Here is a 13,287-nt window from a genome sequence, read left to right as displayed (position 1 = left end):
TAAATTATGGGACAAATTTTAAATAGATATGAGAGCTCTCTAAAGCATGCCACATCATCACAATGAAGGCCTAGAAGCAATTCAACCTTCCTTTTACTAGTAAAAGATTTCTATTTTAAAAATTCATGTTTTAAATGAATTTATCCTATGAGATTCTGGTAGCCAACAACATAAGTTGAATACCAAAAACATTATCTTCAATATAATCACGCTACATTGCCTAATAAATTGATATTAGAAACTAAAAACAACAGTTTTAAATTTATAAGTGCCGAATTTAAATTAAAAAAAAACTTAACGAATTAAAATAAAGTAAAAAAAAAATGCAATTACAAAAATTAGAATCATCTTTAAATCTACTATATAAGAGTTTAATAACTATATATGCACGGACATTCTATGAAATTTGATTTTCTACTTACGGGAGGCCAATGTCCCGTCAGATACCAGAGCCCACGGAAAAGCCAGCGACCTTCACCTCCCATCCCTTCGATCTCCTTTAGCTCTGGTAGGCGTGGCTGACCTTCTCCTCATCATATTAAAGGGGCTGGCTCGCGGATCTGTATTATAACGGTTTTTGGAAAACAACTATCAAATATTTTATTTTGTTTGTGTAAATTTGGATTTCATTATCTGGTCACTTGGATCTGTTTTATAACGGTTTTTGAAAAACTATCAATTTTTTTTTTTAATGTTTGAGTAAATTTAATTTATAAAGACAACGCATGTCCTCTATTTGTAAACAAAAAAAAAAAGGATCTTAAAAAGTTAGTACATTCTTTGAAAGGTCTACAATCAGTTGAAAAACAATTGTCTTCACACCAACTGAAAATTTGAAGGGACCTTGTTGTCAGTTATAAATTAATATCAATACTCTTAACTATTTTCAAGTTATCACCTTGAAATATAATAAACAAAACAGAAGAGGTAAGTGATTCATGACCAATAAGTTTAATATTATAAGTTTCCTTTCCTACACTCCTGTGCACTAAAATTGAAGTCTATTCCAAAAAACTGCTCTTGAATTCCTCATCCAGATAGCTCATAACTTGTAAACTGGTTCAATTCCAAGGAGATAGAAGCAATGTCTCATCACAACAAGTGTTGCTTCACATAACAAGAGTCTACTAGTTTCCTCGGGCGACCCAACAACCTGACAAAGAGGCATTCAAATTAATATTACAGCAAATAGGATAAGGAAGGGCATTTAAATTCATACATGGAAGAAATATATATAGCTTTGGATACCTGACAACTAGAATAGAATTTCTTTGTGAAGATTTCCGACAAATTGTATAGGTATTCACACAATACGTTTGGTAACAAATTCGAGCATGACTCCACAAAAACCTATAAGATATAAAAAAAATCATGTAAGTTGCCTAATGACTCTGACTTTTCTTATGGACACAGATTAACAAAGTATAGCATGCTAGGTATAAATCTCAAGAAAAAATGTTTCACTTTACCTCCGTAAATTGCAGTAAATGAAGACCCAAGGTACGCTCGTCTTCATGATCCAACACCACAGTCCCAGTCTGTCACGAGTTAATAAACAAAATATGAAGCATATAAAATTTGCATCAGTTGATTTTTAGCCGGCATATTACTATGCTATGCATGTATAAGTAAACAAAAATGTAGTATCGAGTCATGTGACAATCATAATAGATTAGTGCTTAATTGACTCATACCAAATCAACCATGATCTACTCTAGTATAAAACCTAAGCACAATACATATATGTTTAACATTGTTAAATTAAGCATATGTTACAAAAAGTGGTTAAAACACTTTTATCAACAAATCTATCATGGAAATTAGAAAAATTACCTTTTTTAGTTCTTCTACGTCTTTACCAGATTTTCTGATAATGGAACACATCCTAGCATGTGCATAAAGCAAATAAACTGCGGTATTTCCCTGTTGGACAAAAAGCTTAGAAACATGAGACATTTATAATTTTACATTAGTTGTTTCATGCGTGATGAAGAATGAACTCAACATTTCTTAAAAGATGTTTTTTAGCAGTTCTCACAGCAATTGTAAATTGGAGCAAAATTTATAGCTTCAGACTTCATAAATATTTTCTATGAGGGGGGCAAGACAGGTCTGGGGGCAATGGGGAATCAATAGTTGTTACAAAATCTACAAGCTTTTCTGTTGTAACTTGATGATCATATGAAAACAGTATATGCACCTTGTCATTAAGCATCTGATCAAAGCTGAAAGTGTAATTTGTTGTTCGGTTGATCTTCAAGTCAGCATATCTGCAAATACATCAAAACCATGAAAATAATAGGCAACAAGTTTGCAGCTCATTCAGCATTCCAAGAACTAAGTCATAAGCAGAAAACAGGAATACTTTAAAGTCACACCAAAACCATATGTAGAGTCATTTGATAAATAAAAAAAATCCCGATGAATGATGAACATTTAGCATGAGGGGAAAAAAGCAAAAACAAAGCAACCTGTGCTGCAGCTTTTACTACCCATGTCCCTAAATACAAGCCTTTTTTGAAAGAAAAAACGTATCCCTAGATATAAGCTCTATTACAAATTTCAAGATACTTTTTTCATACATGCAAATTTCAAGATACTATATAGAAGTTAGAACAAATACTCTAAACATCAGTTAAGTTAGGTATATATAAACCAGATTCAGAATATAATGCAAAACACAAACTTTTGAAATTAAGTAAACAGGAAATTGCAAGACAATACATCCGGTTCCAAATTTAACACAACATAGTATACATACATACAATTAAGCTAACTACATATTATTGCTGGAAAGTTGGTTTATTATACTTCAAATATGGGTAAACATTATTGAGATAAAGAACTTACTTAACAGCCCCATATCCAATTGCCTCTGATGTTTTCTCAATCTCTTCCTCTGACCAATCTTTAGCATTATCTACATGACATAGGACTTAAAAGGTTAACAGTCTAATGCATAATATCAGTTTCACAGACCTAAAACAAACAGAAACTCCGTTTCTTTGAAGGAAGAAATCAAAACTGCAATAGATAACTGGTATTTACCACGTTCAAGAAGGGCAACTTTACACCGCCTTTTAGCTTCATCAAGTAAATCAACCAATCTAACAGTCTCGGCTGCTCGACTCCTAAATCGCTTTCCATCTTCTTCGCTAAGAACAAGACCGAAACCTATATGAGTGCATTTTGGATATTCATTTTCGTCTTTTGGAAGCCACCCTGCACGCCTGAAGGCCTGAAAGATAAATCAAAAGGCATGTCAGTCAGGCTAGAAAATTCATTAGAATATTATTATCAGTAGCACTAACAATATATCAGTTAAATGGAACATACCTTAAAAAGCATGTCAAAATGTTGCCACTGCCCAACGTCTGTAACATATATGTTCCAATCCAGCTTTTCAACATTCAGACGATACCTACAAGTTCAAGTGACTAAGGTAACTAAAATTGTTTATTTTCCACAGTAGATCTATTTCCTGTTCCATACTCAGGCAAAAATACAGACAAATAGAAACATGTATACCAAATTTTAAACAAAAACAGTGTATATATATATAGAAACAATCAAACAGTCATAATTCATAAAAACTCTTTCCTACCAAAGGCCACTTACACAAATTACAATATCCTATCACAAAATCAGTCTGATAGCAAACAATTCAAAACTAAATGCTTGATGATAATAATTAATGATACATTTTTTCTTTGTATTATACATCCAAGTCTAACTATTGGAATACCCTTTGGCCTTGACCTAACCTACACTTGTACTCTTCTCATTAGTACTTCAATATCGAAACCACAAAAGTTGATACCACAAGGTGTGTGACATTCAAGATAAACTAATTTGAACTAAATAATAATAGAATTTGAATATTCATGAGTCGAGAAGATATCCAAAAAACTAAAAACTAACCAAAGTGATGCTAAATCGGTTGAAAAGTAGTTGTAGCCACCATCTCTTTTCACGGCAATGAGTGGTATGTCTACACCCTCAACAAATATCACACGAGCACCATCACTGTCTTCAATCAGCCCTAATTTCTCCAGTTTCTCCAAAGTTGGAGGGATTAATGGATTAAAGAAGCTCTCTGGCTGTGGCCAAAAACATCACCCATCAGTACAAAGTAAAACACACCATTGTTAATCAATAAAATAAAAATCTGAAATGACTGCTAAAATAAATTCAAGATATTTAATCAATTTCTTGCTACAATGTATGCATTATCCGATTTAATTGCTACAGCTACACTCACTGTGCACAAATCTATTTTTGCAACAATAGCTATATACAGGAAAAGAAAGGAGTCATAATAATTACATTAGTCTAGTTAAACTAAGAATAGAATTCAAACAGAAAAAACCAACAAGCTTATGAATGAACTAGATATCGCATAGTTCCCTAATGCTAATAAAAGCCACTAGCCAAACATATGGCCATCACGGAACAAGGAAGAAGACACAAAACTTACTACATAGAATGTGGTATATCTGGCTAAAATACATAATCAAAGCCACACCAACAGACAGAATTTCTACAAAATCAAACATATTACATATATAAGGCACACACAGAATTCTACAAGGCTTAACATGAAAGTAAGAGAAAATAAAAAGATAAGAAATTCCTCTTGGGAGATACAAAAGAAATTAGAACCATTACCATTTCCTCCAAACGAATTCCAAGGCGTTGATAGACCTTGTTAAATTCAGTCCTACTAATATCGCAAATTTGCTTCCATGCCTTGAGATACTTTGGATCCCCTCCCTGAAATTAAAATTCAGGCATACAAAAAATGAATAACCAATTCCCCGTGACCTCGCAAATAGGGTGCAGAAAGGGAAAAAAATGAAGAAAAATTTACCTGGAGCTTGACCACAGACTGCTGTGCATTTAACTTAAAATCAGGATCACTATCAAACTTCAATTTTGAGGCCTTATAGAATGCCTAAAAATACACCAACTCCAATAATTTCAGAATAACTAAAATAATTTTGCATCAAAGCTAAATAAAAATGAAAACATAAATATCTTATCCATAAAGACCAAATAAACATTGTCACTTCAAGGGTGATTATTCATTTGTACTAATAACTAGTATCTGTAGTCAAGCATAGGCCTGAACATTTATTTCTGAATTCTCACATTGACATTTTCCAATTAAAAAAACAACAAAAAGTGGAAATGGAAGTGTTGATCTGATTTACAGAAAAAACTGTTAGGTTAAAAAGTTTATTCGCAAACACAGTATACAGCTTATTCGCCAAGAAAATCAAATACTTATCTTTTAAAGGCTGTTGGCAGTTTCATGAGAAAGTAGCAGCTTATATTGTCTATTTAGGTTTCAGGGTATTTGTAACAAATTAACTGCTAGCTATGTAGAAATGTAAATGCATAGTTTTTATTTACATTTAATTCAATGACACTAAGCATGCAACTAGTAAACTAAAACTAGTATGAAGTTCATTTCCAAATGCTATCTTACCTGTAGATCTCCAATATCAGATTCATTAACAACGTCTGGGTTCGGATATTTCTCAAAGAGGTATGCAATCAGCATTCCAAACTGCAAAATCAATGCATGGATTTTAAGCCATATGATCCAATACCAAAATAAGATTATTCAAAAAAGAATATTCTATAACTCAAGCAAATATGTCATGAGTAAACATTGCTAATTTGGTCACAAATGAAACTAGTTCAATATCTATATTATTTTTTAAGGCTCCACGACTTCATTTAATTTGAAGGAATCCAATTCATGTTCTTCATCATGAAAGCGATTAAAAAAACTACTTACATAAGATATTGGTCCCAGACACAACTAGAAGAAAACCATAGCCCGAACACAGGGAACAAAATATCATAGTTTACTTTAGAGATTAAATCTACCTGAGTGCCCCAGTCACCGATATGATTTCGGCGGATCAGACATTCAGGCTGGCAAAATTCAAGCATCCGTGCCAACGTGTCCCCAATAATGGTTGACCTCAGATGACCAACATGCATTTCTTTTGCTATATTGGGTGAGGAAAAGTCAACCATAACCCTCTTGATTGGAAGGCGGGGTGCCCAGGAATCAATACCATCAGTAAGCAACTTTTGTACGCTCTGCAGGAGGAATTTTTTCTGTTAAGTGCATAATCCATAAAACACATGCATACCCACAATACATACTAGCCTCTTAAAGACTAATAAGATTCATTCAAATTCATCAAACTATAATCAGAGTGATTAAAGTCATCAAATTCATCAAACTTATAATCAGAGTGATTAAAGTCAGCTTAGAAATTATAACCCTTGGACTGCTTCATTTTCACCATCCATATACCTCAAAAGGTTCATTAATAAAATATTTTAAAAAAAATTGACAAATTATAATAAAATATCAATTTAGTCTGTAACTTATATATAAATATAATTTTTTTCAACTATATATAAATATAATAAGTAGTTTTGAAATATATAGAAAATTCAATATAGTCATTGTTAATGTTTTTAAGATGTTATCGACTAAATTGATAGATTTTCATATATACTTTAAGGATTACATCGACCTATTTCACATATTTTATATACTACTTATTGATTTATGAATTAAATTGAAGAGAAAAGTATTGTTTAATCAACCTATTTCCCATATTTTATATACTACTTATTAATTTATGAACTAAATTGAAGAGAAATAAGAAATGTGCTTTTTCACTTGCGTGTTCCTGATATATTGTGTTTTCTGCTGTTTGTTCCTTTAAATGCAAGTAGTGTGATCTTAGAAGAGGAGCTTTTTGCGCAGCTGCCCTGTCGAGTTTTCGTCTTGGTTGCATCTCATAAGGTCACCGCTTGTTTGGCTTGGGTCTGAAGCGATTCGGTTTCGGTTGCCCGAGCGTATTAGTGGCGTGACGCGAGATCCCAAGTCGAATTATTTTTGGGGATTTGCTGCAGCCTCAGATGTTTGTTGTGCAGTGGTATAGCATGGTTTCTAAAAGTGTCTTTAAGAGGCTTCGGATGCACCATTTTGGAGACACGCATACCCACAATACATACTAGGAGCACAATACAATTCAGACACTAGCCTATAATTTTGGAGACACACGTACCCACAATACATACTATTTCTAATTTAAAAAACTACAGATATAAATGCAATCAATCACCTGTGCTATCCACTTCTTTGATAAGACAATATTCACAAATCCAGGACCAGCAACAGAGCACGATTCTATCATTTCTGATGGAGGAAGATTTTTCATAATGCCCTACACAAACAAAAACATACATTTAAATTAGACAAAAATAACAAAAAAAAAATGTAATTCCAAAATCAGTAATTAATAAAAAGGATAAAAAAAAATCAAACAAAGTAGGGGAAAAACTAAGGCAATTATCTCTGATTTTACCTCTGCAAGTGAACGTGGACTTTTGAACTCCTCTTGCTTCCCTTTAATCTTAGCAAAAAGACTCATTGCATTATTACTGCACCCATAATTCAAAAAGAAAAATTATTAGATTTGAGTTACAAATAACCTTCTTCTGCCAACTTGTTCAAAAAAAACCTTCTTCTGCCAATATACAGTGCAACTAAAACACTAAGTGGTTGTTTGGATGAACAACTTAATTAAACACTTATGTATAAGTTAATTTTATTGCAGAATATAATACGAAATCAAAATATTCTCATACAAGCCATAAGTTGTTTTCATAAACTATCTTATAGTGCTTATGTTAATTGATAAATTCAAATAATTCAATCCAAACATACCCTAAATCCATTCCACCTATCTGAACTTACAACATGTTTTCATATGCTATTTAGAGAGCTTATCGAAGTTATAAGTTGTTTCCATAACCTCTGTCATATAGTCTGACAAGTGCTTATGTGAGTAATGTATATAAACTCAAATAAGTCGATCATAAGTTGTTTTCACAAGCTCTCTCAAATATTCTAACACGTGCTTATGTCAGTAATGTATATAAATTCAAATAAGTCAATCAAAAGTTCCAAACGTGGTATAAATCCATTAATTCATTAATGAATTTAACATATATCGAAACAAGATACCATTGATAATCAGCATGTTTGGCACCATTTTTTGCAATGCATGCATCAATCAAAGGGACTACATCAGGTTCAGTAGGCACAGTTGCTTTGAGAGCTTGAGCAAATAGGTTTGCCAGTTGTTTTCTGACACTGGCAGGACAATCTAGTTCCTGTATACAAAAACACATAAACAAACAAACAAACATCACAAATTGATTACCCTAAAATAATGATAATAATAATAATAATAATAATAATAATAATAATAATAATAATAATAATAATAAACAATAGAACTTACGATGAACATGGTGGATAACGAGAAGCAACGTTCAGTGAAACTGTGAAGAAAGAATAAACGGCGGCACACGCAACCTGCAACCCTAATTACCAGCTGTTTTACGGCGGCTTCTCACTCACTGGCCGTGTCTCGCCACAATTATCAAAAGAGAAATGCAAAACACAAAGTCACCAATAATAATAATATAATGGCAAAATTACACTACAAGTACTTTATCTTATTTTTTTTAACACTTTGGTCCTTTATCTTTTTTTTGTAACAATTTGGTCCTTTATCTTTTTTTTTTCGTAACACTTTGATCCGTATCTTATTTATTTATAAAAAATAAAGGACCAAAGTGTTACAAATAAAACAAGATAAATGACCAAACTGTTACAAAAAAAAGGACTAAAATGTTACAAATAAAAAAAATAAAGGACTAAAGTGTTACAAATAAAAGATAAAGGACCAAACTGTTACAAAAAAAAGATAAAGGACCAAAGTGTTACAAAAAAATAAGATAAAGGACCTGTAGTGTAATTTTGCCTAAAATAATATAATCTTTTACCGGTAAAAGGAAGGTTAAGTTGCTCACAAACAAGCATTGTGATGATGTGGCACTCTATAAGAAAAGTTTATCATCTCTATTAAAACCTTTTCATATTTCATATAATAGAGTTACTCTAATAATAAATAATAAACAATAATAATATATTAAAATATATATTGTATGTTACAATTCCATATTAATGCAATTGAAAACAAAGAATTCTTGGAGACACTAATATTGAATATGTAAATTTAGCTAATTATCAAACACAAGTTCTATATAAAGTTAACCCAAAAACTAATTATCACCACCACCATATCAGAAAGTCTATCTTCTATGTTTTAACAAAATTTTAATTTATATATCTCATGGCAAAAACTCTATGGTTTCTTTGTCTAACATCTCCATGAGAAAAAGTTATGCATCTTCACCTTCCATATGTTAAAGTTACACATTATAGTGTCTTGAATTGATTTAAAAGCTTGTGTGCATATATATATAGTTACATCATAAGTATATTGGTTTTTGTCCTTGGTAGGTGATAGTGTCTAACCTCTTAGAATATCAGGTATGGCTACATGTGATTGATTAAGAAATTGATATACATATATGTGATAGTTGCCTATTAATATGTTTGTAAATTGGAATTTTTCTATTACTCTTATAACATCTCTAATCATTTTTTATATTTCTTTTTTAGGTTGGATATTTTTTAAAATATCAACCGGTATTTTGTTCGATGATTAATTAAACTTTGAGTTGAATCGATTAATATGAATATGACTATTTTTTTCATGTGAAGGAGGAGAACGGGATAAAACATACTTCTATTTTTGCTTACGTTGCATCCTTGCTTCTTATAAAGCCTATGAAATGGTACCTCATGTAAGGATGTGTATTTAACTCTAATGGCAGTTTGTAAATCATCATTTTTTTAATTGATATAATGTTTGTAATTAGACAACTTTTCTTTTTCATTTATTATTTTATTAGTCTAATGTTTTAGCTTATTTGTTTCTTATTTTTCTTTTTCATTTATTATTTTATATAAGTTAAAAGATTTGTATAAAAAATTGTTAATGGGAATCTAATTAATTTTTTTCACGTGAATAAGTTGAAGAGGATAAAAGAGACTTCTATTTATTAATTTTGAAGTGCCTTAAAATTTATATAGATCAAGGGTATATTGATGTTGGAGGCATTCAATTAAAATAGGACAATCCAAATAATTTAGAAATATAAATATGTGTGTCATTTTTAAATACTATATTGTCTACAATGTGTGGGTGATCTACTTGATCTCGATCAAGAGAAATATAGAAACAAAAACAAAGTAGAAATTAAAATAAGTTTTTTTTTTGTAGTTGACACTCAAGTCATACGGTTCTTATAATTGTAATACATGCAAGAAGTATATTGATTCAACTTGACTTAAAGGTTGTCCAAATATATAATCTTCATGCATTTATCGTATAACACTTGCCTAAATCTGGATGGTTCAATATGAATATATATATGAATTTTAATAGTCGGTCCTATTTTAATCTACGCATGTCATCTTATTCTTACAACCATAAAATGAATCAATGAAAAGAATTGTGCTAAAAACATGTTAGTTTAGAAATTGTGCTAAATACTTTTTCCTCCACTTAGAATTGTACTAAAAATTTTCTAAATTAAATTAAAAAAGACAAAAATTATTAAATAAAAATTGTTGATGCTCATTTGTCAAAATAAATTTTAGAAATTATTAAAACCGTAGATGTTAAAATATATTTACATATATTTAGAAAATATAATCACACATATATTTAAACATATTTACACACAACTAAAATTCACCAATAATTCAAAAATTATTAATTTAATTTACATAATAATATAACTTTTTGGATAAATTAAGTACATATTCTAAAATAATGTTTACGTTATGGCTGAAAATAAAATAGTGGAATATTTATAAGAATAAGATAACATTTTTTTAAGAAAATAAGAAGATGACACATGTTAAATCTTAAATTCATTTATAAGACTTTCTCTACCTTAACCAAATAACTAAACCTAAATTGAAATATATAAAATCTTCGTCCAAACTTATATATTGACAACAACAAATATTTAAGTTTATATAATATAATAAGAAAAATAAAATAAATGTTCAAGAAAATATTAAATAAGAGGGACAAAAACTAACAATAATTTTGAAGAGACACAAACCTCACCAAGAAAAAGAAAAACAAACCAAAAACAAAAGGACCAAGCAAAAAAAAAAAGTGAACCAAACAATAGACTAAAAAATTGGGACTAATAAAGTTGGAATAAAATTTCACCAAGTGAATAAGTGAGAATAAACTCCAAGAGAATGAGAGATGAGTAAGTAGATAAGTTATTTGGAACCTTAAATTGCATAGAACGTAGTAAGCAAATACGCTATTTGATACATAATTTTCAAAAAACGAGATCACGTGAAACAAATAGTCAAAGCCACCGTATATGAATCATATTCTATAATCAAAACTTATTTTAACATTTCTCATGAGCAATATTGTCTACAAGTATAATTAGGTATACCTCCAACTCTTATTGAAAATAATAAAATAAGGGATACATCAAAAATAAAAAAACAAAGTGACATTTGACTATAAAATTGCAACTCATATAAAGAAAACAAAAATCTTATATGATTACACTAATAAAATAAAAAAAATGATACATCCTTTCAAACTTATGAAATATTATAAGAGATCTATTACATTAAAATATAAACAAACTACGATATAAATTAATAAAAAATCTAATATTTCTAAACAACTTTTTTTTTACTCATATACTAATATTAAATATAATCATATTTTAAAATAATATATATTATTTAACTATATGTGATTATAGTTATCACAATTATTATTTTTTATTTATAAAAATATTTTAATTATATATTTTAATAACAATTAATAAAAACGCACGGGTTTACCCATAGTAAAAAGTAAAAGGAGAAATGAAACTCAATAAAGAAATACTAACAGTTTAAAATTCATGCATTCAACTTTTTACAACTAAAAATAGTACTTTTAAATAAACTTCGGCTTATTTCTTAACATGTTCCAAAGTAAAATGCTAACTAATAACCCATCGTTAATATTTTATTAATACTAATATTATAAATTCAACCAATCGTTAGTTGGTTCAGTGATGATTGACGCGAACTTGGTAGGGAGGACCGCAGCTCGATCCTCGGTAATTTCGATCGGGAGGAGACTGAAACCACTTAATGCCATAACTGACACCGAACCAGATTAAACGGCGTTGAAAACAAAATAAAAATGCTAATCTACATTTTATTTTATAATTTATTATCTCTTTCCAAATAAATTTTATACTATTTTCACTCTATTAAATTTTATGAAAAATGTAAAGTGAAGTTATTGAGAAAATAACGATATAATTGACAAATTGTACCTTAAAATGAATGAATAAAAGACAAATAAATAAATACATTAAAAGAGAAAAAACTTTGAACCTTGTGAATGTAATGTATGAAATTTGCTCATGTAATGTAGTCTAACTCATATGCTAGAAAAATGACCAAATCTATATAAAGTGTGCTCTTGGTGTCATAAGAAGATGTGTAAGATAACTAGGTCTAAAAAGAGAGTTTTTGGAAGACTTGAACATAAAAAGAAAGGTGAATGAGCTTAAACTTTTTGAAAATGTTGTAGTAGGTAGGATGTGAAAGAAAAATCTTAGACTCTAAATTGGAACCTACTTAAGGCTTTTACCAAGTTTGACTATTGCCTAAACTCCACTCTTATGCATGCCTTGATTAAGTCATTGATCTTAGTTCTCTACTCTTGAAATATGCATGATTTTGGTAGTAGTTTTCACTTAATAAATCTTAATTATTAATTTGTCAACTTACTAAAGTTATTTTACTTCATTTTGTTTGTTTTATCTTTTGTAGGCCTAAAACTGCATGGACAAGGGACAAGTGGAATTTTGCACTCTCAACCCAATTTTGATGACTTGTTGTCTAAGGCATGAAATAAAAATGTGTGTGAGTGCTTCTTCCATGAAAGAGTAGCAGAATTTATGACAATATAAGTTATATTTTATGGATAAGGTTATTAAAACACACTGTTTGGATTGATGAAACATAATGAAATGGAACGGAATGAAACACGATGATGAAGTTGAATAGAATGGAGCGGAATGGAACACAAATTCCATTCCATTGTTTGGGTATTTCTAATACGACGGAATAATATTTTTGTTTCATTGTTTGGAAATTGGACGGGGCGGAATAAATTAAAAAAAATTATTCCATTTTTACCCTTATGTAAACCACTAAAATTTTGTATCCTTCAACAATTTAACATGATATTTTTTTAATACTAAAAAGCACACAAAGCAAGA

General features: G+C 29.9%; 1 protein-coding gene across 1 annotated transcript; it reads right to left on the bottom strand.

The window, feature by feature from the left end:
- Positions 1 to 815: 815 nt before the first annotated feature.
- Positions 816 to 8,523, bottom strand: LOC123913884 (arginine--tRNA ligase, cytoplasmic-like). Its single transcript, XM_045964783.1, has 17 exons — positions 8,346 to 8,523; positions 8,066 to 8,214; positions 7,404 to 7,479; positions 7,161 to 7,262; positions 5,899 to 6,117; positions 5,492 to 5,572; positions 4,871 to 4,954; positions 4,669 to 4,773; positions 3,922 to 4,100; positions 3,337 to 3,421; positions 3,049 to 3,238; positions 2,851 to 2,920; positions 2,201 to 2,270; positions 1,834 to 1,923; positions 1,470 to 1,538; positions 1,249 to 1,350; positions 816 to 1,153 (listed from the first exon to the last, which is right to left on the bottom strand). Exons 1-17 carry the CDS (start codon positions 8,352 to 8,354, stop codon positions 1,043 to 1,045), a joined length of 1,791 nt encoding a protein of 596 aa, XP_045820739.1. The 5' UTR covers positions 8,355 to 8,523; the 3' UTR covers positions 816 to 1,042.
- Positions 8,524 to 13,287: the final 4,764 nt, after the last annotated feature.

This window comes from Trifolium pratense, linkage group LG3 (assembly GCF_020283565.1).
Source record: "Trifolium pratense cultivar HEN17-A07 linkage group LG3, ARS_RC_1.1, whole genome shotgun sequence".
Classification (NCBI taxonomy): Eukaryota; Viridiplantae; Streptophyta; class Magnoliopsida; order Fabales; family Fabaceae; genus Trifolium; species Trifolium pratense.
This window is presented reverse-complemented; position numbering and strand designations above follow the sequence as displayed.

Coding starts and splice junctions, on each gene's coding strand:
- LOC123913884 (XM_045964783.1), bottom strand. Junction 6,118..7,160: donor CAAAGAAGTGGATAGCACAG/GTGATTGATTGC, acceptor TTCCTCCTGCAG/AGCGTACAAAAGTTGCTTAC. Junction 4,955..5,491: donor CTGATATTGGAGATCTACAG/GTAAGATAGCAT, acceptor GTGTATTTTTAG/GCATTCTATAAGGCCTCAAA.